This window comes from Aythya marila (assembly GCF_965140915.1).
Source record: "Aythya marila genome assembly, chromosome: 1".
Lineage (NCBI taxonomy): Eukaryota > Metazoa > Chordata > Aves > Anseriformes > Anatidae > Aythya > Aythya marila.
The window spans coordinates 136,411,393-136,438,436 of record NC_139042.1 but is presented as its reverse complement, the minus strand read 5'-3'; the positions used below and the strand labels follow the sequence as shown (position 1 = coordinate 136,438,436).

General features: G+C 40.8%; 1 protein-coding gene across 1 annotated transcript in view; it reads right to left on the bottom strand.

Moving 5' to 3' along the window:
* Positions 1-334: 334 nt before the first annotated feature.
* The window catches only part of ETV6 (ETS variant transcription factor 6), a 142,895-nt gene continuing 116,185 nt past the window's right edge, over positions 335-27,044 (bottom strand). The window contains exons 6-8 of the mRNA XM_082751822.1: positions 9,571-9,713; positions 6,695-6,795; positions 335-3,339 (exon numbers count right to left, since the gene is read on the bottom strand). Of these exons, the coding sequence (XP_082607948.1) occupies positions 3,234-3,339; positions 6,695-6,795; positions 9,571-9,713 (350 nt within the window). The 3' untranslated portion in view covers positions 335-3,233. The remainder of the gene's footprint in view (positions 3,340-6,694; positions 6,796-9,570; positions 9,714-27,044) is intronic.

Genomic DNA, 27,044 nt, shown 5'->3' with positions numbered 1-27,044 from the left:
AATTGGAAGGTAGTTCCTGACAGTCAGCAAAAATAATCTTTTTCCTTTGACTTAGATTCTGCAGGTGCAAATGACTGCATTTTCGGTAAAGGTGAATATTTCCTGCACCAAATTTTCCCTACAAATTTTACCCATGGGGCGGCACGTGGAATTTCAGGATTCCTTGCTTTTTCTTGCCTTACACAGTGCTGAAGACAAACTTCTTGCTAGCATACATGGTGAGCATATGGGCTTACACTGATGGATTATCTCAAGTTCCCTATTTTTTGCTTTGTGCACCTTGACCATAACAAAATTATGTGGCTCAGGAAGCACTTTAAATAGAAGCTTCCTATTGTCTTTTTTTTTTTTTTTTTCCTTTTTTTTTTTTTTTTTTTTCCCCAGCATCTCTTAACAGTAGCTGGAGCAGGAGAAAGAAAATAATGCAGTGCATGCAGGCACCACAGCCCAAGCAGTAATGGACACAAATTGTTCAATGTAAACTGTGCTTCTTTCTACTGCTGAACATCCTAAGAAACAGCAAGAGACTTTCTTTACATTGACAGTTCGGTGTTGCTACTTCATCTATCATTCACAATATCCTCTGAATTATTCTTTTGACCACCCCAGGAAGACACTTCCAAATTCCCTCCATGCTACATGTTAAGTGAGAGGACACACAGCACTTTCTTCACTCCAGCTCCTGTGGCACAGCCTCAACTTGGGTGCCCTTGAGCAAGGTGAGTAAGCAAGGTATCACCTTGGCCCCTTGGTTTCAAGGAACACTTGGTTTCAGGCCTGTGAGCACCGGGATCCCTGTGTCTCACAGCTCATGAGCTCTAAGAACTTCAGTCATGGCAGTGACAGGTCATCTGCTCATCTTTCCTATGGACACTCCTGCGTCTTTTCTTTTGAGGCAGAAAAAGTCAAGCACTTGGTGTGCTGGGACGTATAACATCTTGATTATAATATAATAAAAAAATGTGGCTGGGAAAAGCTCAGGGAAAGATGTATGCTCCATTGCTCCTCATCAGATGCTGGCTCTGAAAAATCTCTCCTAATTGTATGATGCCTATCTTTGTCCTTAACAAACCTTTTCCTTCTAAAGTTGCAACTCAATAAAGTCTTTTGTGAGCTTGGACTATTTCTATTTAAACATACAGGCCACTATTCATTGCCAAGTACTATTTTTTCTTTTCTTTTCTTTTCTTTTCTTTTCTTTTCTTTTCTTTTCTTTTCTTTTCTTTTCTTTTCTTTTCTTTTCTTTTCTTTTCTTTTCTTTTCTTTTCTTTTTTTTTTTTTTTCTGGATAGATTAACCCTCTTGTTAAGTATAGGGTAAGATCAAAAGTCATGTTAGTAGAATAGCTGATAGAAGTGCTATCATGGAAATCATGGAAATGTACCTTGCTTTTTTTGGTAGGAATGGATTCGATTAACCCACTTTTTTTTTTTTTCTTTTTTTTTTCTTTTTTTTTCCCATTTCTAGTATTCGTGTTCCCATAAAGAGGTTCTCTGTTTTTAATGAACTGATGTGGACTTGATTTCTTCCAGACGTCATGTGATTCCTGCAGTTTCTCTGTGTATCTTCTCCCTTTGCAAGTATCATTTCTGCTGCTAGGTATTCTTCCCACTAAAAGGCCCAGTGCTGGTGGATGGCTGGATACCTGGACACCACAGACTTCCCTGACATGATGGACAGAGCAACGTGAAATGAAAAAGGCCAGTAGTTTCTCTAGTATCAGACATTAAGGGCTGCTGAGCTTCCGGCAACCAAACTAGGAGTGGCTTTTTGCCTCATGCAAAGCACCCTCATGATGCAAAACAAATCAGAGGTGTAAAAAACAGGGTACCTTGCAAAGAACAAAAACAAAACCCAAGAAAGAAACATTTATCTAGTGTTTTTTGTTTGTTTGTTTTGTTTTGTTTTGTTTTTTTCTGGTCTTTTAAATCACGTTAAAAACAGGCAAGCTGAGACAAGATTCCTGGATGGCAAAGCTGTGGGGTGGGGAAGAGTTGTGAGAGGCATAAACAAACAAAGCCAAAATCAATTCCAAGGTATCAGTACAGCTATTTGGTCTCTAGTTCTCTACCACCAGTTTTTAGATTGGTGAATAATCTACCTCTCCAGTGGCACAAAGTGATCCTGGAGTAGTTTCTGAGTAGTACAAACCATACATGTATGATGGATCCCTTTGCATTGTCCTTAAGATGTAAGGAACGGTCCTTCACCTTTCACCCCAAAATTGCTAGCAGGTATAAGAAAAAAAGTCCCTTTTGTAATTTCAGATGTTTCAGCCTTTGCTTTTTTATCAAAGGCTTTGAGCTGAAATTCTGCTTTGTGCATATATTGTGGCATTTACGTATAAACATATATATATATGAAACGTTTCTCTCTATATACATATATATTTATATTAGTTCCTGCCCCTCTCCCCCCACACCATTCTATCACTTCTTTGCTAGAAGGAGGGACAATGTCAACATCAGTCTATTGCAGAGGTTTGTCACATTTATTTTTCTCCTCCCTGGAGCACTTAGGTGATTGGTTTTGGTCCATATGCCAGCAGTAAATAGCCACTTGCAGGACTCATGAGCCCAAACTATGCTGGGATGCTATCCCAGCCAATACATGAAGGGTGATTCCTCTTCATTTGATAGACATGTGTGGTAAATTCTTTTGGTAGCTTCAACACATTTCCCAGTCGCAGCACATACGCATTGATCCAAGCAAACTGGAACCCTTGAGCAAATCCCTCCTTTGTTGCTATTGTATTATGCAGTGTTACGTCATGAGACTTGCACAGAAAATAAGAGCGCTCTATTTCCATAGGAGAGCCTTCCCCCCAAAAAAAGCATAATCTGATGTCTTGTCCTATGTGAGATAAGGAAAATCAAACTGCATGTTTATTAGGGGGAAAAAAAAAAAAAAAAAAAACAAATCAAACAAACAAAAAAAAAGAAAAACGGCAAACAAAAAAAAATGAAACCAAAAAGACAGAAACAACTCAAGGGAGACTCTGTAGGAACAGTGAAGTAGTGCATAAGTCCAGGCTTTCTCCCCTTCACTTTTCTGCCAGCACCACTTCTGCCTGTTAGTTTGTTTTGTTAAGGTGCTTCAGGTCCTGCATGGTCTTCAAGCCAAGTGGAGACTGCAAGTACTGCTTCTGTGTTGTTGCTTCCCCTCCCAAATTGTGCCAGCCATCCAGGCAGATGTTTCTCCCATGGACACACAGAGGCGGTGCACCAGTTCCCTTCAGCACTCATCTTCTTGGTATGTTTGTTCATCCAGTTCCTGGGACTCAAGGTGCTCGAGGCGGTCTGTTCTGCCACTCATAATCTCATCTGGGGTCTTCATGAACCTGCAAAACAGAGAAACAAGTTGATTTCCCAGTGGTCTCAGCCTTTCTCCTTATCAAGATGCTGAGTCCCCTGACCTCTGCAGCTCCCCAGAATCATCTTTGCTGTATCCTCTGGTATGACTTGGTATTTCCCAGCTTTTCCCCAGCCTACCGGTATCTTTCTTCCCCATACATGGAAATGAAGTAAGAAAAATCACAAGCATTTTCTCCTGCTCCCTTTTTCTAAAGTCCAAATCTGAAACAAAACCCACAGTCTTTTCCAAAGAATGATATTTACTTCTTTTTCTTCATATTGTTTGCTGTTGCCATGTAAGATGACAGCATGCCACATGTCCACTCATTTACGGAATCTGGTGACAGAAATGTAAGTAATCTTTATTGTCAACATATTTCAAAGCAAATCACTTGCAAGGCATGGAGAGGCATAAGGCTACTCATTTCTGCCAGCTTGTGTGCAGGTGAGTGAAGATGAATATGAAACACCACAAGAGCAGGTCTGGAAAAAGCTAAGGACCAAGTCAGAACAAGCTCTGGGAAATGAAAAAAGCCCTGAGAGAAAAAGCTTTTGGGCTAAGCTTTAACTGGGAAAAGGGAACTGTGCACAAAGACAGTATCTTCCTGTGTGACTGTAGCCAAGTGTAATTGCAACGTAGCAGTGTCTTCTGTAAATAAATGCCACAGCACTAATGTCTTGATGCAGTAAATCTGCAGGGGGCTAGAAACAGAAACTGCCTCTGGGGAGACATGGCAGCAGTAGGAAATGGGAAAGGACATCCACCAGCCTGCAGATCAGGTCTGCAGTCTTGATCTTTGCCAGGGTGCTTTTGTGTACCACTGCATACAGACAGCACAGAAGAGCTCTGCTTTTTTCTTTCTGGATTTAATGGCGCAGGAAGAGAAAATGGCACAGGAAGGATGAAATCCTAGTTTAAACACAAACCACTTTCCTAACTTGTAAGTACTTCTGGAAAAATCAGAATAGGACATGTTTATGCTGGAAGTGTTACAAAATTTTGTATTTTTTCATTAATTATGTACTGGCTAACATTCAGCAGTACAAAATGTGTTAATCAGAGGAATTTTACTTAGGTTGATGATATGCTCAGTATCCTGGCCCCAGCGAAAACAAAACCAATTGACAGGAGCCTCATTACTATCAGTGACACAGAAAAATCACTGCTGAAGCTAACGGGCAAGATTTGCCTACTCTGCTGCCTCCAAGTTTATAAAGTTTAGGGCTTTCAGTTTGGGACTCTCAGCAAATGCATAGCACTGCCTGGAACTAACCTTTTGCCACCCCTTCTAATTTTGGAAATCATGTGCACATATGCATTTATGAAAAAGAAATCAGCTGTGACTCACTTCTGTGTCACTCCCATTTGTATGCTGGAAGAACTGTGCCGATATAAATGGTGTTACGGTGCTCAAAAACTAGCATACAAAAGTGGTGAATCAGTTCCTGGCTATCCAGTGAAAACTCACCAAAGCCTACAGGCCAGACTGTGCCCTGATTTAAACCCTGTGCTTGTCCTGTTGATCTTGAGTAAGGATGAAATCAAAATGGAACAATACCACTGTCCCCCTACCTTCTGTCTGTTCTGCTTCCTAAATCACACGGAAGATAGGCTGATAAGAACTGTACAGCATTACTTCAGGAATTCTTTCTGGTCTGTGTTTTAAGTCACGTCATGGAACCCAAAGTATTTGTAATAGCATTTGAATAAATTGAAAAGAAAAACCAACCAACCAAACCAAAACAAAAACCCTAACAAACAAACAAACCAAAACCAAAAATCAACCAGACCAGAACTACCTGCCAACGAAGAAACAGTTTCTATGACTTCTTTTGTTGCAGAAGGCATTCTGCCCATTTATTAGAAGACCTCCTCTGACTCCATTAAACTTAAAGCTCTGTACAGATATCTGCAGATGACAACTGCCTGCATGTTGCTTATAAAGTCACATTTCCTATTTTTTTCTGATTGTGAGAAATAGCCAAGAAAGGCATATTAATGGCTTGATTTTCTGCAGCTGTTCTTCTTTTTCTCTTCAGATATAAATAGGTCTAAGAAAACAACATTAATAAGTTCTTATTGGGAATTGTGCAAAAAATGCTTTGTTCCCTTCCCCCCAGTTTCCAAAGGAAATGAGGTTTGTATGCTCATGTTTTATGCTGCCTGGTGACCTTTGAATCTGTTGGTCAATTCTGGGCAAATCTGACTGAGGGTATACTCCAAGGGTATTAAGTTTCTACAGTTCTGAGAAAATAGGCAGCCTGGTTGAGGAGAGATGGACTCCTGTTTTGTTTGTGCTCCCACCAAAGGAAAAGCTCCAAGATAAGCACAGGCATTATTCAGTATCACAGAATTCCCCTGGGAAGTGTAATCTTCACACAAGGCCACAACAACCCAGGCTCCTTTTGCTTTAACTTTCTGCCAAAAAAAATTGAAATAACACAGTTGATTTTGCCTGTGATTCCTTCTTCCCTTCATTATCCTTTCTCTGTCTTAAGTCTCTTTCTAAAATGGTATCAACAAGACATTCCACAGAAACCTCTTCAGGTAGTCTGAGTACTAATGCAGTTCTGTTAGACATTTAAGAAAACAAACTCCAAGACTGCCTTCCTATTGATATCATTTCCAAGAACATTACTGGATCAAGACCAGTAATCCAGACCAGATCCAAAGCAGCCTTTGGCCTGAGTTTAGCACTCTGTGGGTCAGACTTACGCTCTAGGATTCCCTGATCCTGCCTGCAGAGAACTGGAGTGCTCACACTCAGTGGTTCTGCCAGTTGCACTCAAGTTCATTCATTAACCCTCTGCTTTACACTGTTCAGGGTCCTATTTCCTAAATTCTCGGTTGTATCATCCTATCTGATGTTTTATGAGCAGCTCTTGCAGGTCTCTCTCTTCCTTGAAGGCACTGCTGCCAAAGACAAGTTCATCAGCACTTCTCTTCTGTGATGCTGATGCTCTCGAGGAAATGCCAGATTCCTGCTTAGCGTTCACTAGCAGCTGTGTCTGTAGGAGTTGAACATGGACTGGATTTTCCAGTAGTTTGGCTGAGATGACAAATCAGTTAGCTAAGGTCTTAAAAAATGGCACAGCCTGCTTGAAGCGAGTGAAAAGATTACTACTGACTCCACTGATCACTGAAGCAGGCTTGTATTTTTCTAAATTGATGCAGTTGTCTTGAAAGCTGGGAAGCACCGGTCTAGACAGCTTTTACAAATGCATGCCCATTGTCAATGATGTTAGAGCTGTGGCAATGAAGTATCACACAAAGAATTCCATCTTCCATCTCCAAAAATGAATTGTCTGTAGAAAGGAATGTCAAAGAAAAGCAAAAATTACCTGAACAAAAGCCTTTGTCCTGGCTCCTTCCGGATAATATTCAGTTTGTAGTAGTGGCGTAGGGCTCTGGACATTTTCTCATAAGTCATATTTGTTCTGTTCTGATTTTTTCAAAAGAAAAGGGAAAAACGTGTTAAGACGATTCACTAAAACCTTCCTAAACCCCCAAAGAAATTGCAGAGCTATCACAGGTAGCTAAAATAACCAAGCCAGTACAAGAAATTACACATTCTATTATTCTGCTGTTTGCAGCCCCATCCTGCCCCTCCAGCCCTCATCAGGAAAATTTTATGGGTCTCTTTTCATACAGTGCAATTTAAGCTAGAATGTCTACCAAAAATTCCAGCTGAGGTTTTTCTACAGTTTCTTGGATCACACATAAATAAAGGCTTCAGCAACCACAAAAAGAGATATTAGATGGAGATGCTCATGCCACATGAGGTGTGACAGGTCTGTTCTTAATGAACCCACCTTTTGTAAAAGCATAAGAACAGTGGCTAACAGACTGCATTTGTCAGCAATCCCTGCTAAGAGCGCTGTTCCTCTAGGAATCCCCTCCATTAACTAGTTAATGCTTACTGAGCACTGTGGAGACTGAGAGACTGTTTCTCCTCTCATTATAGGGGTGTAAATCAAGTGGTCCATTAGATTGTATATGTGCCTCTGTGACAGAGCCTCCCCTTCATTTTGGGAACTGCTGACCCCACAGCCAGAGCACTGCAGAGTGACTGAGGCACGACCTCACTTCAGCCAAGTGTCACAAGGCAGCAGTGATGGGCATAGGCAGAGCTGCATGGGGCCCGCCATCACAGTACTTGCCTGGGTTGGGATAACAGGATCAGTCCCTCAGGCTATGTCTACACGATGACCATTTTTCTGGTACAAGAATCACTGGTTACCATGCAGGCAAAGAAACTCCAGCAGAGAGGGAACTACACTGGCAAAACCATGTTTGCATGAGTATTAAGAAGCTGCCTTGCCATAGGCAAAACAAGGCAAACTAGAAGAAGCATGTTTTTGCTCTGTGAGCCTTCATGTTAAGAGTTTGGCTTGGCATATCTCTGTCAATCCAAGATCAGGCAGAAGTCTATAGTGTTGACCTGCCTTTATTAAATGAGACTGATCTGCCTGTCCAAAATAGCTCCTAGTAACAGACCTCCATTGCTTGCCCTGACCTCTACTCCTCCTCTAAAGTATGAAGAGCTCCTGTGATAATTAAACACTAAGAATGACAATGTTTTCTTTGAAAAATCTAGACTCTGCTCAATGGGAAGCCCCCTGAAATAGTTTTTTTTTTTTTTTTTTTCCATTTCTTATATGCTAAAAGGCCACTGTGTGTCCCAAGTGACTAATGTCTTGAAGTAGCTTCACTTTCAGACAGCCAACATGAGAAACACAGGGCCTAATTATCAGCATGTAGGTGAGGCAAGGGCAGTACTACTCTTCATTCACAGAACTCTTCATCCCATTCCCAGTGCTGCAGCCCAAAACCTCTAGGAGAGATTTAATGTCACACACGAAAATCTTGACTGTATCAAGATGTGTGCTCATACACAGAATAACAATATGGTTAAGGTTGGAAGGCACCTCTGGAGATCATCTAGTCCAATCTCTCTACTCAAAGCAGGGACGACTAGAATGGGTTGCTCAGATCTGTGTCCATTCCAGCTTTGAACATCTCCAAGAATCTCCAAGAATAGAGACTCCTATCTCTCTCTGGACAACCCATTCCAGTGTCTGATCACCTTCCTAGTAAGAATGTTCCACACCTAGGGTCATTCCTCCCCAGGTGTGGAACTCTGCATTTCCCCTTGTTAGGTTTTATGAGATTTCCATTAACACACTTCTGCACAATGTCCAGGTCTCTCTGCAAGGCAGCACAACCCTGTGGTGTATCAACCACTCCTTCCATTTTTGTATCATCTGAAAACTTGCTGGTGCATTCTGTCCCATCATTAATGAGCATGTTATATAGTAATGGCCCCAGAATCAATCCCTGGGATAATACCACTAGTGAGTGGACTTCGTGCTGTTGATCACAAGCCTTTCAGCCTAGCAGTTCAGACAGTTTTCAGTCTATTTCACTGTATTCTTGTCTTGTCCATAATTCATTAGTTTGCCTGACATTACAGGAGAGACAGTCTCAAAAGCCTTTCTTAAGTCAAGATAACTGATATCTACTGTTCTCCCTGCATCCACCAAGCTAGTCATTTCATTGTACAAGTTGCTCAGGTAAATCTTTGTAAATCTATGCTGACTACTCATATACTCAATATGTCTATACTTATATGTATATACACATATAGATATGAGTATGTATCTGTACTCATATAGATAGATATACGTGTACACACTCAGCCCCATACTGCAAATATTAGTAACTGCTTTCCAGCGAACAAAGAGCAACATCTTACAAGGAAATACATAATCCTGCAGCATTTGATGTCTGTCACAGGGCAGCAGTATCTCCTTTTGTGAAATCTGAACAGAAAGGAAGCTTCTGCTGAGGTGTAGTACACAACTCTTTGTAGACCACATCTTACCAGAACATCCTTAGCATCAGGTTTCAGGAATAAATGATTTGCCTTGAGAGAGAAGGACCGTTAATTCTTATGCTCCTTGTAATTTTATAATTAGAAGTGTTTATAACTAAATGCCTTTAAACCAAACCAACAGGTTCTTCATGTGACGAGTAAGTTTTAGTACTGGAGGCCGGATGCTTTATATTTCTAATGTATGTACAATGCAAGCTTACGACCTTCCAGGAGTAGTTTATATGCACATGTTTCCCTTCCTTTCTCCCCTGTTTATAAGTAAATTTTGTTATGTTATGAAAGGTGATGTGCCGTAGGAGGAAAAATGCATTACTCCCTTACCTTGTGGTTTCCCCACAGCCGGGCCAGCCCGTTGGGATCCACTATCCGAAATATTTTGGATTCTTTATCTTCCCATCGGATGAAATTTTCGTACCGGCTGTCAGAAAGCAGCTGATAAACATAATCCCAAAGCAACCTACAGTCTGTGAAGAGAGAAGAAAGAAAATACTGATGATTTTCTTTGGAATTAATTCTGGGAACTTCAGGGTGGATTTATAGTGAAAGCACAGTGGGGAACAGGGCTGAAACTGCTACTGCAATCTGAAACGCAAATGACCTGGTTGGTATTGACTAATATTTGCAAAATGTACTGGAATATACACAGTCTTTTCTGATGTGTCCTGGTCCTTCTGACACTGACTGAGCATCTTTATCAAATTATAAGCTGTGTGAAATGACCTGCCGATCTTTGTTGTGTTTACTGTTGCACTGACACACATAAAACTATCACAGTTAGCCCTGACAATGTTGCAGGCTGTTTCAGGGTGTAAATCAAGAATCCTGCATCCTGCTCTCCCTACTTGAGGTTGCCCAATTCTGTGCCAGCTCAAGGGTTCTGAGGCATGGACAATGCTACATTTTTCCTTTGTAACAGAGGATTTCACTGTTAGAAATGACATAAAACTGACACCTTCTGCCATTTTTTAATTTGCTTTTTATTTTTTAAGGTTCCTGGAAAAAAAAAAATCACAAGTATTATAATTACTTGAGTGCTATTGAGAGGTTAAATACTTTCTATTTGGATAATTGAATTCAAATTTCCTCTTGGCAAACACTCCTTAGGTCGCTAATTAAAGGTCTAACAGATACTTAGGTCTTAGTTTAGTGTTTTTCAGTTTCATGGCAGTCTCTTGAGACGGGGGAAGCCAAGAGCTGAGCTGCTCCTACTTCCTGCTTGCAATGTGTGTTGTGAGAAACACTCTGTAGCCAATAACATAGGCTAGTATCTCAATGAAGTAGCATTTTTATTTGCGATTACAATGGCAGGCATCCCACAAGCAGAAGTGCACCTACTAGTTCCATAACACAGATTATATACTTTTTTTTTTCCTCAATGACCGGGACCCTCCCCTGTTTCCCCATTGACTCGGTAATCCAGGTTCACAATCCATCTGGTGCTTCACATACATGGCTTTCAGTTGCTGGCCTGTTATAAGTCAAATTTCTTTTGACTTTTACACTCTTTGAGGTGGTGATCTTTCTTATACAGTGATTTCCACATAATTGCTCTAAGGGTTCTGTTTGTCTGCATTTTACAGGGTTGTTTGTTAAGCTTTCTTATCACTGCAAGCATATCTCAATACCACATTCCTCTCCTCTAAACAATGTAACTGTGCAAAACCAACATTTTTATTCCCACTATTCCCCCCTTTTCTTCTTTATAAATTGTTGATTTCTGCAAAACTTTTCTCTAAGATGTAATTTGGTAGATATCATCCTCTTCTTCACTTTCTTTGCTTTCCATCTCCTCAATATCATCATCTTATCTGAGTACGGTGGTGGATCCATGATCATTTGTTTCAATAGTGCAGTTTCAGTTAACCACTGTACTAGTCCTCTTAAGCAGGGGATAATGCAACTACCAAAGGGAGAAACTTACAGGCCTCATTTCCCCAGGCAGTCTTTTCTTGGTACAATGCAATCATACATCACATGCCCTGGGAGTCCTTGGTCCACCCCCATGGGAAGGGCTCTATCTGGGCAATCGGTTGTCCCAAGGCACAAGCATAGCAATTGTTACACAATTGCTATGCTTGTGACTCTGGACAGTATATTTGACCCATTCTATCCAGGCATTCACATCTCCATATCCTGTTTCAATCTCAAACGTTTGCCTAAGATCTTTTATTTCTTTAACTGTGACAACTGCTGCATTTCAAAGAGGGCCTCCTGTTTTCTCCTCAAGTTTCTCCCTATCTTTGGTAGCAATAGAGGATCGTTTCCATTTAGCTATTTTCATCCTGGCTATTGGGTCTCTCCCAGTTACATCTGCTCTGAGACTGTAAGTATGGTTAGTAATGCAATCAGCCTGACTAATTGTTATAGTTACTGGATTACATTGTAGAAGCTGACAATTGGGCTGAATAGTTCCTTTAAATATGTTCTTTTAATTTTTTTTTTTTACTTTTTTTTTTTACTTTTTTAACCTCATGAAGCCAACAGTTGACATGGGTGTATGTGACCACCCTTTATGATTGGTCATTTACCATACATTACTCCATCTTGGGCAAGGGGGTCCTTCAAACATCCCGCTAGTCTTAGGTTCAGGACAGAGACGTTTGTTCTCTCCACTCAATTGTCGATAGGCAAATCTCCACAAGGTAACACCTCACAAGCAGCAACCTGACAAATTGTGGTACATAACCCTCTGTCACATTCACCCATATTTTGTCAGGGTATCCCGTCTTTGCTATTATCTGGTCATGCCTTTTCCAAGTTGCCAGTTAACCAAGGCCTTCTCTGAGGACTACAATCACTAGAAACAAAATCAATAGTCGATTTTTCCCTGATATTATTTTTAACCCTTAGGTTTCCAAATAATTATCAATACAAAGAATAAGATGTACACTACTACTAGAACACCTTAGGAGCACTTTGATTCCCTATAGGCCAGTCCTTTCTCTCACTCACAAGTCACACTCATTAGTTACCTGTGAAAATAAAAGGTTAGTTTACAATTGTAAGCTTTTATCTTGCTCAGTCTATTATGAGATTTTTCTTTTTGATTTTAACTTTCAACAAGTCTTCTGTAGAAACAATGTCCCAGGTACTAGGGTTGATGGATGCTTTCACTTGAGTATAGCGTGTCCAACTTTTTTCTGCAGTTCTTACACCTGTTTCAGTGGTTAGTAGTACTTGAAATGGTCCTTCCCATTCAGGCCGGAGTTTTGATTCCTTCCAGGTCCAAATCAGGACCCAATTTCCTGGTTGATGGTAAGGAGGGGTTGAGGCAACAACCCATGGGTCCTGAGAGATGACAAAGAAGAGGACAACCCCAGGATACAGTTCTTAAGGGAGCTCTCTTGTTTCGAATTGTAGTATCTCATCCCTTCTGCCCAGATAGGGTAATTTGAACAGCATCTCATATGGTGAAATTCCTATATCCTTTCTTGGTGCTGTTTGAACCTGGAGGAGTGCTAAAGGTAAGCATTTTACCCAAAGAAGTTGGGTTTCTAACACTAATTTAGTTAATTGCTTCTTTAATGTCTTGTTCATTTGCTCCACCTTTCCAGAAGAGGAGGGGTTTCAGGGGATGTGAAAATCCCACTCAGTCTCTAAGGCCTGCATTAACCCTTGCAGTACTTGTGAAGTGAAATGACTTCCTTGATCTAAATCAATGTTTTCAACTATCCCATATCTAGGGTCTATTTGCTCCAGTGATACCTTAGCCACAGTGTTCGCAGTGGCAGATACCAAGGGGAAAGCTTACACCCATCCAGTCATGTGGTCAGTTAGGACAAACAAGTACTTAAGTCTCCCTACTTTAGGTAAAACAGTACAGTCTACCTGTATACTTTGGAAAGGTCGAATCCCTGGTTCCCATCTCTCTCTAGGTGTGTTACAGATGACCTTTTTATTTACCTTTTGACATATGGTACACCCTCTGCATATTTGCTTCACTGAAGTGTATATTCCTACAGAGACATACTTTCTTAGCACAACATCACACATTGCTTGCACCTCCCTATGACTCTCTTGATGTAAAATGATTAATATTTGCCTCATTGGTGCTTTATTCAGCATTTCTCTCCCATCAGGGAGTATCCATTTTCATTCAGACTTCGTGGCTCTTGATTCCTTAAAAAAAACCTTTCTCTTGAAAACTTTTTATTTTTTTCTTAGTTTTTAATAATTCCCTGGATTATCTCTGGATTTATTCTTCGTTTTCCCTCAGACATTAGATGCCTTAAATACTTGACTTCTCTTTCTATATATTGTAATCTATTTTTCAATATTCCCAAGCCCTGCTTTCCCAGAAAGTTGAATAGTTTGTTAGTAGCTTCCTTCACAACTGTTTTCTCCTGTCCTGACAATAAAAGATCATCCACAGATTGTAATAGTAACACCTCCTCGTGAGGTTGGAAATGCTCCAAAATCTGTTCTAGAACTTGCCCAAAAAAATCGGTAGCCCTGTAAACCCCTGAGGTAAAAGTGTCCATCTGTATTGTTGCTTCTGCCCCCATTTCAGGGTTTTTCCAGTCAGAGGTGAAAATATCTTTGCTCTCAGGGCCTGAGAGCACTCCATTAATAACACTGTTATTCCAGTCTAACAATTTACTATTTGAATGCCCAATTTCATCATCAAATGCCAAAGTTAGTCCTAGTCTTGGGTGCATACAATAATTGCCCAGTGATCATTATATCCTCTAGTCTCAGCTTGGTATCCCCTATTCTCCCACATGCATGGTGACAGGACAAGGGGGAATGGGCTAAAGTCGCACCAGGGGAGGTTTAGGTTGGATATTAGGAAGAATTTCTTTACTGAAAGGGTTGTTAGGCCCCCTGGAAAAGCCCCTCGTGGAGCAGGTTGTCCCCCTCCACCCCCCGCTCCGTCCCTCCCTGATACTTGGGAAACTGACCAAACACCACAGCAAATACACCAAAGCTTCTAGACTGTTACTTAGATCATGCCTACATCCTCTTTCCCTGCTCAATCAACTTCAAACAGTTCTATCAAACATTACATACCACACATTTAACACCTTCAGCAACCCTTTTTAACACGTCTTTGTATCTTTCTCCAACCTGTACTTTCACCAAAGCTTCTGCTGGGCCAACTTAATTCCTGGTATACTGCCAAGCACTTCACCATGCGAGGGGTACTGTACACCAGATTTCCCGAGACTCTTCCTTTCTCTCTCTTATCTCACACTTGACTAACGTCTGTCTCTGGCCATGTCCCTCGCGGAGCTACAGAACCATGGATCAGGACTCCACACTCGCTTCGTACAGAAGTATGTCTCAATCACACATCACACAGAGTCTCACCTGACCCCGAGGCAATCCTTAATATTTCTTACCTTGGTCTGTGCACAGTTACCGGCTCAATTCTCAAACCCAGATCATTTTACAAGGTTGTCTGTTAATCTTTCTTATCACTGCAAGCATATCTCAATACCAGATTCCTTCCCTCTAAACAAAGTAACTCTGTGCAAAAACAACGTTTTTATTCCCACAGTGTATACGGAATAACTGGCACCTATGAAATATGGAAAATGAGTTGCACAGAGGTAGCTAGGTGTTCTGCTGCTATCAAAAACAACACTTTTTTTTTTTTTACAGTGCAATGGCCAGATCCCTCAAATGGACATGTAGTTGTGTTTTACTTTGAAAGCAAAGCCAGTCTCTGAGACACAGTTTGTGCACTGGTTAAAGGACAGGTAAGCAAAGGCATCTAGCTTTTAGGTGCTAAAATGAATTTTTGCTAGCCTGTCTTTCTTTTCCTGTCTGTCTCAGTTTGATATGTGTTACAACAGGGATGATATCTTCATCAGTATGAGAATATGAAATGCTTTTTGAAAAGGAGTATGAATAATACATTCAGTGAGTGCACCTGAAGTGGTTAGGGATATTAACATTATTGATGGTATTTCCCACTTTCAAACTGTAAGAGTTATCTCTGAAATGTGTACTGACTCTAAACCCAGAGCTTAGTTTGCCGCTGCCCTTACTATAGACTTGGAGAACAAAGCAGTGTGTTTTGAAGAGATGATGCCTGGCAAAAAATGCAGATTTCTGTGCTAGCTAAAACCTACCGCAATGGTAACCTCATCCACAGCCTCTACAAGAAGAAGCGTGTAAAAGGAAGGAGGCACTCAGAATTTTTTGGTTGAAAAAAACTACTGGCAGCTAGGACCAGAACAGGGCCTGAGAAATAATTTTCTGCATTCCCTAATGACTGGCCTAGACTGGCTCCCTCTCTGTGCAGGGATGAAGAGAAACCTTCCTTTCCCCTTACGCTCATCCCAAGTTGCATATGTAGCCTAGACACCTACCCATGGCTGCAGATACAAAGCAGGTAGCTGGCTAAAATTAAATGCCAAACACAGCTGCTTCTAACCCCTTGTGTAGTGCTGAGCAGAAGTGACTTCAATCAACTTTCAACCAGTAATTTTTCCCATACATGCACTTAATCTCTCTGACATGCATGCATTAGAATAAATAAATAAATAAATAAATAAATATATATATATATATTTCTAGATTCTTTAGTAAAGAACAAGGCAAAGGAGATTGTATTGCTTTACTGGTCTGCACCTTTTAATAACATGGGATGTGCTCAAGTAATATGGTAGTAAGGGACTTCATAAGTGGTTTCCTGACACACGTGCAATTCATTCCTGAGCTCTTTCACTGAAAGGCTGTACAGAAAACAATTTTTAGTGCAGAAATCTTTTAAAAAAATCTTTAAGCACCATTTTTTCTTTTCCTTCTCCTTCATTTCCACTGACTCTGACTCCCCCAGGGCATATTTTGCCAAACGATCACCATTGGTAATACTGTTGCATTCCAAAAACTACCAGATTTTATTTTTCCTCCTCTGTAATCTTTGTTAACTTTAACAGTAAAACCTGAAAAGTCACAGTCAATGGTTTGTGCTGAATTCGCCATTTTAGATTAGCTTTTCCCACAGATCCTCATGCTTTTTTCTGTCAGGTTCTTCATTAAAATACTGTAAAGGTGATGCAATTCTTTAGGCCAGCAGTGAATCATTCACCAAGGCCACGCAAACCATCAGTGGGCAATATGCCACCATGTGCAAAGCTTATCTGCCAACTGGTGTCCACACGGATGTGCCCAAAAGGTACTTTCCACCTCTGCAGGTAGCTAACAGGTTGCTCCACTGATTACTGCAGTTGGATTAAGCATCGAGGGTGGCAGGAATGGTGCTTTAGCCAGGAGATGTATTAGGTCAGAGCAGTGCACTCCGTGTGGATCCCAAATATTACACCAGCTATAAAGGCTGACCACATAGCTATGCTCCACGGTTTATTTCAGCATAGGAGTAACTGGCTTCTGCTGAGGCATATAGGTTCCACACTGGGCTAAAAACCTGTGTTGGGCTTGATCCGGCCCCACTAAGAGGTCTGTCTTGCTGGAAGCTGTTTCAAATTGCAAAACATTCACTTAGCTGGTATTAAGGAAAGAAGACACTTTTTGGTCAAGGCATGAATTTATTAGAAATTTGACGGGAGAGGAAAGATGCGTGGGTCTGTGGCTGGACTAGTGCTTTCAGGACTGTGCTAGGAGGTTAGTGAGGTTGCTGATGGGCATATGGCCCCAGCATGAGAGTGCTGTATAGAGTCAGTGTCCCAAAGTCAGTCATTTGGATTTCAGTGTGCCACCACTTCTAGTACTAGTAGTAGACTTCCTTGGCATCAGAGGGAGGCGTGGCACTTCCACAGAAACATGTGAATGTCAGACTGTTATATTCCTGAATATGCAACCCATGGCAGATGTTCTCTGATTACAGTAACTTGCAACTAATATTTACATTTCTGCAGATATATCATTTGCCCAAAACTTTACTTTCATCTCATTATTTGCAATGTGCAATGTTATATCAATAGTGTATTGCTGTAACTATGCTCCAGAAAATTTCCAAGTGTATAAACGCAACTTTTACTGAAGGAAATGGCAGACTCTTCATGTCTTCTGTACAGAGGCCCCTGGAAGAGTTTAAAGAACCTGATGTATCCTTAAAAATTGACTGGAACTGTACACACTATGAGCATTGCCAAGGCTGCACATTCACCTGTGTGTGACTAGCAAGTAAATTCTAGTCTAACATAATGGCTTTGGTTATTTTTCATTGGCTGTTATTACTTCCCACATGCACACCCCCTGCCCTCCCTTCACAAAACCAAGAAAGTACAAAAAAAATCAACCTGAGATGTCTGGGTGGCAAATTATTGGACTAACAACAGAGCTTCAGACTCTGAGAAGAGGTAACATTCAAGCACAGATTTGTTTTTTGTTGTTCATTTAATTTTTAGAATAGATTCAGGCTAAGCTTGAATATAAATATTCCTCAAATAAGAACTCAGATCTGCATCTTGAGATCTTCATAAGAAAGTCCCAAGTGATCAAGGGCCTCATCCCGTATTCTAAACTGACTGAGCTGCTCAGACTTGCAGAGGTATTTAGTAGGCTGGTAGGATTGCAAAAACAAGAAAACAAAACAAAACAAAACAAAACAACAACAACAACAACAACAACAACAACAACAACAACAAAACAGCAACCACCCAAGTATCTTAGGCCTCTAAATCTCTGTTTGCTTCAACAAGAAAACTGAAAATTCTTGAAAATTCTGCTTGGCTCCTACAATGAATTTTAATCTAGTCTTCAAAAGCTGCACTTGTCAATCAGCAAATTTAGATATATGTCTAAGTTGCAATAAGTTAATGAGCTGGCATGCATCAACAATGGAAATTTTGTCTCCAGCTACTGCAAACAGGAAATAAAAAGGATTAAACAGCAGAAGCACTTTGCAGAGTACCTGCATCAGTTTGGCTTAATTCAAGTTTCAAATGGTAGGCCTTTAAGAATGTGAACAAAGGCAATCTTTTTTTTTTTTTTTTTTTTTTTTTCTGTAAGTGGGTATCTTTCTCTATGATTTGCAGAGTTAAATAAAAATAAAAATAAAAAGTCAAAGACTACTTGATGATTCTTTGCCAGTGTAATGAATTTAGAGTATACTAGAGCCCATGTAGGGTAGACTGCAGCCTATGAAATTCAAGAAAACCTACGAAAAGGCAGTGCTAGCAAATACTATAAAGGAGCTTCAGGGATGCCCCCACAGAAGGCTGCTAAGAGCAATACAGAAGTTGTATTCTCCAGGAAGGTCAAAACTGTTAAATATTTTTTCATGATGGATGGAGAAACTGAGAAAGGGACTTGTTTGCAGATGGTTGCTTTGGAAGTTTAAATCATTTGTTTGAAGAAACTCTGTATGCTGTGAATGCCTCCAGGGAGCCAAAGCAGTTCCTTGTATGTCAGAAGACCTCTGAAGGAGCAGCTTTATGGTAGGGCTCTCCACAGGGTGTGTGTTGGCTAGTGAGCTATGGCAAGAAAGCACAAGGATGTTGCCGAAGCCTGGCAAGTTTACAAGTGTGGGAGATTTAGTCAGGGAGTTGAGTCAGGGCTGGTACCTAAAATGTTTGGGCATGCTGCAATTTCCTGTCTTTTGGCTTATTTTAGCTTTCTTAGAAAGTAGCTAGGTCTCTGTAGCACAAGGAAACAACATTTCCCCCCTAACACACACATACTTCTTGTTCAAGTGAACTCAGATCGTTGAAATGCATACAATCTGAAGCTAAAGAAATTTACCTGAGGAGTGAGCTGGGACTGAGAGGCTTTAAGGTGATGCAGTATCAAACAACCTAGCCAAAGTGGGAAGGTGGCGAACTGTTCAAGCAATGTGGCAGGGCTTCTGAAAGCAGACATTTCCACGTCCCACCATATCCCCAGCTGTACTCCTGGGCAAGACTGAGCTATGCAATTAGCTAGGAATCAGGGCAAGCTATATCTTCATATGGAAAGGCATGGATACAATTTTCTTCCCATGGTTAATGGTTCTCGGGGGATTTTTATACTTAAGCACAAGGTAGTGATGAGGTATAGATTCATTAGCTGGCTCTCAGAATGTCCCCCATAAGCACTGCCCTACATGTGCAAGAGGCAGCAGTTTCACACTTGGGCTAGCAACAGCCACATATTGTACAGTCCCAAACTCAGCTGAGCTAGAATAAAGCCTGGGGGCTGCCTGCCCACCCAGTCCCTGGTAGCTGCTTGGCTGCCAGGGTTGACACTAGACACACGAACAACAGGCAGCTGCAGAGTCCTGGAGAGGGCAAGGGAGAGAAGACAGGAGGAGTGGTTGGGGTTTGAGGAGCAGGAAGAAATCTATCCCATAAACAGCAATTACTGACTGTTAACCCCTCTGACAGCAGCAAGCTTGCCTCCTCACCCTAGTTTTAAGCCCCCCTTTCACGCGGCAGAAGCACACAAGCCACAGCCACTCCTCCTTGGCATGATAAAACTCAGTTTCTCTTTTACAGTTTCTCATTTTTTCTGGCTGAAAAGCTGTTTACTACCCATGTTTACAGCACTCCTTCAGCAATGTTAAGGAAAAGGGGAGGCTGTAGTATTGTTAAGAATCCCTTGTGACAGTTAAAGATATGCTATGTGAGTGAAGGCATGTATTATGAAATCTTCATTTAAAATATCCTTTAAGTGTATGGGCTGAGTCTTCTGAATATACAACTAAAGGAACACTGACATATATATACTTCCTAATGGCTATATGATGGTAATACATATATCCCTTAGACTTGAAATACCATCTCATAATGATCTGTAAATTCAACATCATGGGGTTTAGGTTCCAAATATTTTGATCATTGTCCTGTCATTAGGAAATGACTTCTCTGGTATCATTTTGCCAAGGTAGACACACATGATGTTACAGTGGTCAGGTAACTCTTAAATATGTGCTCCCTTAGACTGTTAGTAGTAACACTGCTAACAGTATAGGCACATATATGCTAAAGACCTCTTTTGTTCAGAATATAACATTCTTCTGTAATGCAATATTCCCTAAAACATACACTGCATCTGAGACCCCTGTTGCCTAAATGAGGCCCACGGCACTGAAGTAGACCTAACTCTCTTCACGTATCAACTACCAAAATCATCTCTTAACCACAGAAATGTTCTAAGTTCCACCCACATCTTGCCCTGAAGATCATTATATAGAATGAATTTAATCTAGCTGATGACTGACTTGGAAGTGAACATGGCTTCACAAAGAGACTATGCCAAAGTAACTTTGTCACACTCCCCTCTAACATCAGCTGATGACTTACCCCTTGCTGAGTAGGTTAGCCTAAAATTTCTCCAGCATGATATCATTTGACTTAAATGGTTCTGTGATTTCTACCAGCTTAAAAGTTTCCCAAACTCAAGCCTCTTTTTTTTTTTTTACAAGGCAATATGTGCTTCAACTGCATTTGTTCACAGCAAGGCAAACATCATGCAAACAGCTGTTCACAACTGACGCTAATGGACAGAACTTATCAAGAACTACTTCTGGTACTCTAGTTTCTCTAAGCACACCTGAAGTGTGGCTAAGATAGTTAACATGGTGCTGATCACAGTATCACAATTATGACCTGGTAAATTTCAGCTGACCATAGCTGCTGGGAGGACAAGGTCCCAACACCCCTTCTATTTTATCCTTCCTTCCTCCTGCTGCTTACCTTGTGCTGGCTCCAATTTTGTTAATTTCTTTGTGAGCTGACTTAATTCACTTAAACCCTGCAAAAAACACTGGCTTGCTTTCTGCCATTTGAGAGCTGTATCTGCTTTTAGGAAAATCTGGTGAATGCTAAAGCCAGCACAAAGGTGGCAAGACTACACTGGCAGAGTGGGCAAGGATAGGGAGGAAAGAGGGAGAGGCACAGAAGGTGCCTGAGGACTTTCAGCTTACAGTCTGTGATCATTCCCCTTGTTCAAGGAGGTCAGAAAGTCTCTGAAAAGAGGACACTACTTTGGGGCATATGGATTTGTTTAAACTGCAGCCAGAACCAGATAATCACAAAGCTGTTAATGGCTGTTCATTTGTATGGAAACAACAACAAAAACCAAACCAAACCAAACCAAACCAAACAAACAACAACAAAAAAAAAACTGGAAGAGACTGGTCCTGACTTGTTTTAGGCTTGCCATGGAGATGAGTTCCAATTGCATTTCAACCACATCCTAACTCTGCATCAGGCAGAGTTTTCTGGACATGCCAAAAATACCTTCAGGCTATCAAGCTGGTACATCATGCTCACCAGACTGGCTGATACTGTAAGTCATTTCATGAGTATGGTGAGAACTACTTTATTAGCTTTCTTTAATCACACAAATGGAGAGGAAGGAAAAATAAAGCTGGTGAGGAGAGGGAAGACATATGGCTGGACCATATCAGATCTTCTTTATATTTGCTGAAAGCCTTTTCTGTGGCTAAAGACAGCAAAGACAGAAAGACAGAAAGACAGAAAGAAAGAAAGAAAGAAAGAAAGAAAGAAATGCTACAGTAGGATTACTGCTGTGCTGAGACAGTTCTGAGCAATCCATCCTCAATATCTATTTAATTACATGTATTTTAGAAGACAAAACTACAAAAAAGTAGTAAATGAATCTCATGACTAAGGGGTTAAATGGCTCTGATCACTGGGATAGGATAAGCATTGATACTGAGATGAAGCTGTCCTGCTCATTGCTATCTGGTAATCTGTGTCCAGGTTACCAAGGGAAAAATGGTTTTCTTTCTATGAATGGTGTCTGCTGTTAGAAGCAGAATAGTAAACTGGTATAGTAAAGCCAATGTTTCTATGTGAAGAAACCTGACAGACAACTGTTTGTTCAGCTCTGTAAATTCAAGCTGGGGCTGGAGAAAGAGGTTGCCAGATCACACAATATAACGGTTGTATGTTGCTTCTGTCTTGTACCCAAATGCTGAGTGGGAGACCAGGCAGAAGGAGAACAGGAACCTGAGACTGTCATGCCGTGAACAGTTGTAGAAGTAACACAGAAAGATGAGGCCAAGCTCTGTCTTTGGCAGTAAAAATGTGTGAGGGGTAGGAGGCTCCAAAAGGTTCATATCCCTTCATGAGACTGTGGAAAAGAGCACTCGAATCACAAAGAATATGTAATGGATGGGCCAGAGACTAGTTCAGATTCTAGTTCAGATTACTAGACTAAAATAGACTACTATGTTACCTGACATAACTCCAGCCTGAAGAAAGTGTGAAATATACAGGGAAAATAAAGGTAATGTTTTCAATAAAAAAGTGTTTAACATCCTGCTGAACTCAATGAAAGCTGAGGGTAGTCTTTACCCACTTATCACATCTGTCTAGCCATGACACGTAGATACTACAGTACAGTAATGAGAATGATAGAGACTAAATTAAATGGCTGAGCATTCCTATAGCTTGGTCAATCCTAGCTTCTGAGTAGACCAGAACAAGCCCTGGCTGCAATTTCTGCTCCTGTAACTGTGCAGCATGGAGGCAGCTGTAAAGCAAGACACCTCACAGAAAATCTGAAACTATCTATCCAAGTTATTGCCATTCAGCTATTGCTTGAGTGTCATTAGTTAAACTGGCAGGGAAGGCACACTTTCATGTTGAAACTAATTGTTAATGCCACGTTAAGATGACTCTCAAGGTTATAATGAAAACTTCTCCTATGAAAATGAACTCTATGAACTTAATTGTCATCCATACTTCAGTCTCTTTATAGTAGTCTGGATTTCCACTAAGGGCTTAAAATGGATGTGGCATATACTGCAGATCTAACTGTACATGACTGCAAGGACAGGTGATTTAACAAGGCCAGTAATATTATCATTGTCAATCCAAATGGGAGTGACAGGACATACCTACATCAAGAATCCCAGGTTCTTTCAAGGCTCTGATCTGTTGCCCTAATACAAAGGAGGTCAGCTACTTGGAAAGCAAGCACTGAACCACCAACCCTTACAACCCTAAGACTGGAGGTGGGTCTTGTCACAGATGCTCCCCAGTAAAGGCCATGCTTCACAAAAGCTCACCAGTCAGTATTATGTTGTTAGCCATGGCTGGGATCATGTCTCATTGGGGATGAAGATAGTCTTGGCATGTGTACGTAGACTCCTATACAGCACTAGCAATGATATGTGCTTTCTTAAAGAAAACAGCATACCTCTAGGGAGGCATAAAACAAAAGCTAAGCCTCTGCAGCTTGGCTTATCAGTCCTCATCCTCTGCAAAGGAGGAGAGAGCTATCATTTTCAGATATGAATTCACCACGATGAAACTCGTGATACAGCTCTGCAAGGGGGATGGTAACGAATCAAACACTGATGCACATCCCTGTCTACAGAGTAAGCTTGAGGGCTCATGAACACAGGGAACCTGGCTTTCTTTCCAGTATCAAGTGCTATGGTAGGTCTCTGTGGATATGTCTGTCCAAAGCAAGCGACTGTCTTCTAGAAGTTTTCTACTTACAAAGCAATATTGTCACTCTGGACTAAAGTCACTTACCAACCACTGAATGACTGTAAGAACGAATTAGGTTCAAGCCTTTAGTACTCATACCTGTTGTGCTCACTGACTTACACCTGTAGGCAATCCATAGTGCAAAAAAAAATTAAGACCAGAAAGGCCAAATTAGGTTCAAATTACTTCCTAGTAGTAGATGGGCACACTTTTGGGCAGGTTCTGCTTTTACATAGAAGATACAACTGCAACATTGATGTACAAGTGCCTATTATCACATATATAATAGGCAATAGACAAAAGCAGGAGCAGATAGCTCAGTAAGGTATGTACCTGGTGTATTGAGTTTATGGCTAGCTCAGGTTGCTCTTATGATGAGAGGTGTAGCAAAAAATAAAAGCAGGACTATCAGACTGCAGGGTCTTACTTGTTTCAGTTTTTAAGTTGGGTAATATTTTTTTAAATAAACTGGAACCTCCAAATGTGAGGCACTGTAGCATAACAAAAGGTGTTACTAGTTATTATAATCTGGAATTAAATTTAACCTACAATTCTGAGTGTGGGACTAGTCAGACGGTGTTTACTGATTCATTTTTTCTGCTATACAGTATAGTTCTCTCTTCCCTCCTGTTTCTGATCAGTGCTGGAACTCTTGAAAACACCTTTCACCTTTCTGTGCCCTTCCTTTCTTCATATTTACCTTCTCTGTTTGGACAGTAAATTCTTTGGGGCAGGGACATCAGCACAATAGAGCCCATAGATACTACTGTACTGCAAAGGGAACAGGAAGCTGCATCCCTTATGTGAGGGCTAATAGTATTAGATTCTGCAAAACTTTTAATTCTTACTTTATGCTTAGTTTTTGTTTCTTACCACCATTACTGTACAGGCATAACTGCTCTTTGTCTCCTTTCCCACCCTCCTTCCCTACTACCCAACATAAGCCATTGTATAGCAACCATGCTTCTATAGCTGTTTTGTACAGGAAGAAAAATAAATTGATGTGGTGTAACTGCATTTGTACAAAGGATTTTGCTGAGATACCAGTTAAAAAAAAGATCATCCTACAACTTGACATGGTTGTAAATCTCACACTGACAAATCTAGAGTAAATGCAGATGCTGGGACTCCAGTTCTAGTGGGTAAATTGAGGAGGAATCACCAAGTTGCAGTATTTTGAAGTGCAGTGACTTAGAATGTATAAACTCTAAGTGTTTAGTGTAGCTCAACCAGATGAATTTGTTTTTCTTATCCTTCTTCAAAAGAAGCTTTCCAGCTCAACTCCAAAGTAAAAAAAATAAGTATCAGTTGATTCACAGCTTTTTTAAGCATTATGTTTGTAAAAGATTCACTCAGTTAACTCCTCTTGTCTTTTCCCCTCCTACACAAGTTTTTAAGAAGTGATTAAGTTTTTCAAACAAAGGTAGAGGAGAATCCTTGATCCTATTCCTCCTCCAACCTTTCTCCACATGCAGCTCTGCAAAACTACTGTCTTTAAAGAGCTTTGGGGTGAAAGATGTCCCCATGCTCAGAGCCAGCACATAGCCTATGCCCATTGTAAGCACTGTTTTGTAGATTTCAGTAGAACGTGAGTCATTCATGGCTGATGTGCTCTCAACAGGCAGGGGACTGCATTTTCAGTTTTGGCAATCAAATTATTTATATTGAGAGGTCGCTTATACAAACCTGTGGGTTTCATGCTATGTCCCTATACTCTCTGGGCTTGTGGCACACCGAGGGACTGAGATGGACAGCAAGTCAGAAGCAGAGCTGGAGGGCGATCTCTTTCATGATTTTGGTGGGGTAAGAATCTTGCCTGTCTTCATTCTGACAGCAGTCAATAGTTTCACAGGCCAAACCAACACAGGAGTAGGCAATGTGCCTCCATACACTTTAAGCGTTACCTGGCTTTTCCTCACATTGCTAATGGGGAAGAAACAAATCTGGCAGCTCATAAAGCTAAATACAGCCTAGTTGCTAAGGTAACCCAGCTGATAAGAACTGCATACTAATAGACAACAGCAGGCACAAGACACTCACCTGCCTTTGGATTTTTTTTCCCTCCTGAGAGCGGAACAAAATCAAAAGTAATATGCAGGGTGGGGCTCTATAGCTATGCTTGTCCTTCCAAGCCGCTTGTACAAATTGGCTTAGGCATGCACAGGGAGAACCCAGAGCTTCATGGGTTTCATTGGGTTCCAACTCCAACAGGACATGGAGCTCTTGGGACGAATCCAGCCACACCTACCATTGCTCTCTGGAACCTTGCCTTTCCTACCTGCACAGTCATTCAGTTATTACCTGTACTGGATGAATGGCAGTGCCAGAGCAAAGGGGAAGCACAATGTGTGTTCCCAAATTTCCACTGCCAGTGGTTGCTTGGATTCATGAATGAGCTGTTCAGTCCCAGAGAGCTGGTACAGAAACATACTGGAAGCTGGAAATCTCAGAAACCGGCTTGGCAATGCATTTCCCCTCACAAAAAAAAAAATAAAAATAATAATAATAAAAAAATATAAAATAAAATTTAGAATTGTATCAGTGAGTTTTATGTGACTGAATCAAAAGTGAGGTAATTTGCAACATATCATTAAATTCTCATGTTCCTAAGCCAACCTCTATGTGATAAAAGTTAGGATTAAACCAACCCTATTGTAGCTGGATAATCCTTTAACTGCCTCTTGCAGGGACACCTGTGTTTTCCTTTAGGTAACTGACAGGTTTATGGTTAGATCGACTATGCCAAGCACCAATTTTCCTTTGTGCTTGTAAGCTAAAGTGGACCTTGCTATTAGAAAATGGACATTTTTGACACCTACACATAGTTTTGTGGTTAAAATCAGCCCTGGTTGGAGTCAACAACAGAGGTTCCAAGAAAAGCAATAGGTGCAGAACTTCAGCATGGCTGCAAGGACAGTTTCTGGTGCCTATAGTTCTACTACGGGTGCTGTGCATGCCTCAGTCATGCTGCGCTCAGAAAGCCTGCCAACGCAACAACCCTTGCCTATCCTTGTACCTTGGGGAAGTACCTTTTATGAGATATCAAAGACCTAAAATATTTGATAGCAAAACCCTCCCGGTTAGAGGTGTATAGGGAGTGGAATTTCCATTCTGCAGAAAAGCTAATTTCAAGCACCAATCTTGATCAAAACTGCAACTGAGTTTAAAAAAAAAAAAAAAAAAAGAAAGAGAGAGAGAGGGGTGTTTTTCCATGGGGTGGAATTCTTTGAGATGATTTTGGGGTAACCAAGATATACTGTGGTTTTTTTTAGTCACCAGATAGAGAGCCTGCTTGCTAGAGTTCAAGTTAGGTGCTGTCTACCAACACTGTTGTTGCTTTCAGTTAGAAGTTCCAGTGGGAAAATTGTCTGTTACACAGTTATGCTAAACTTCCCATCTTAGGTACTTGTACTATTTTTGAACGATGTCATAACTACA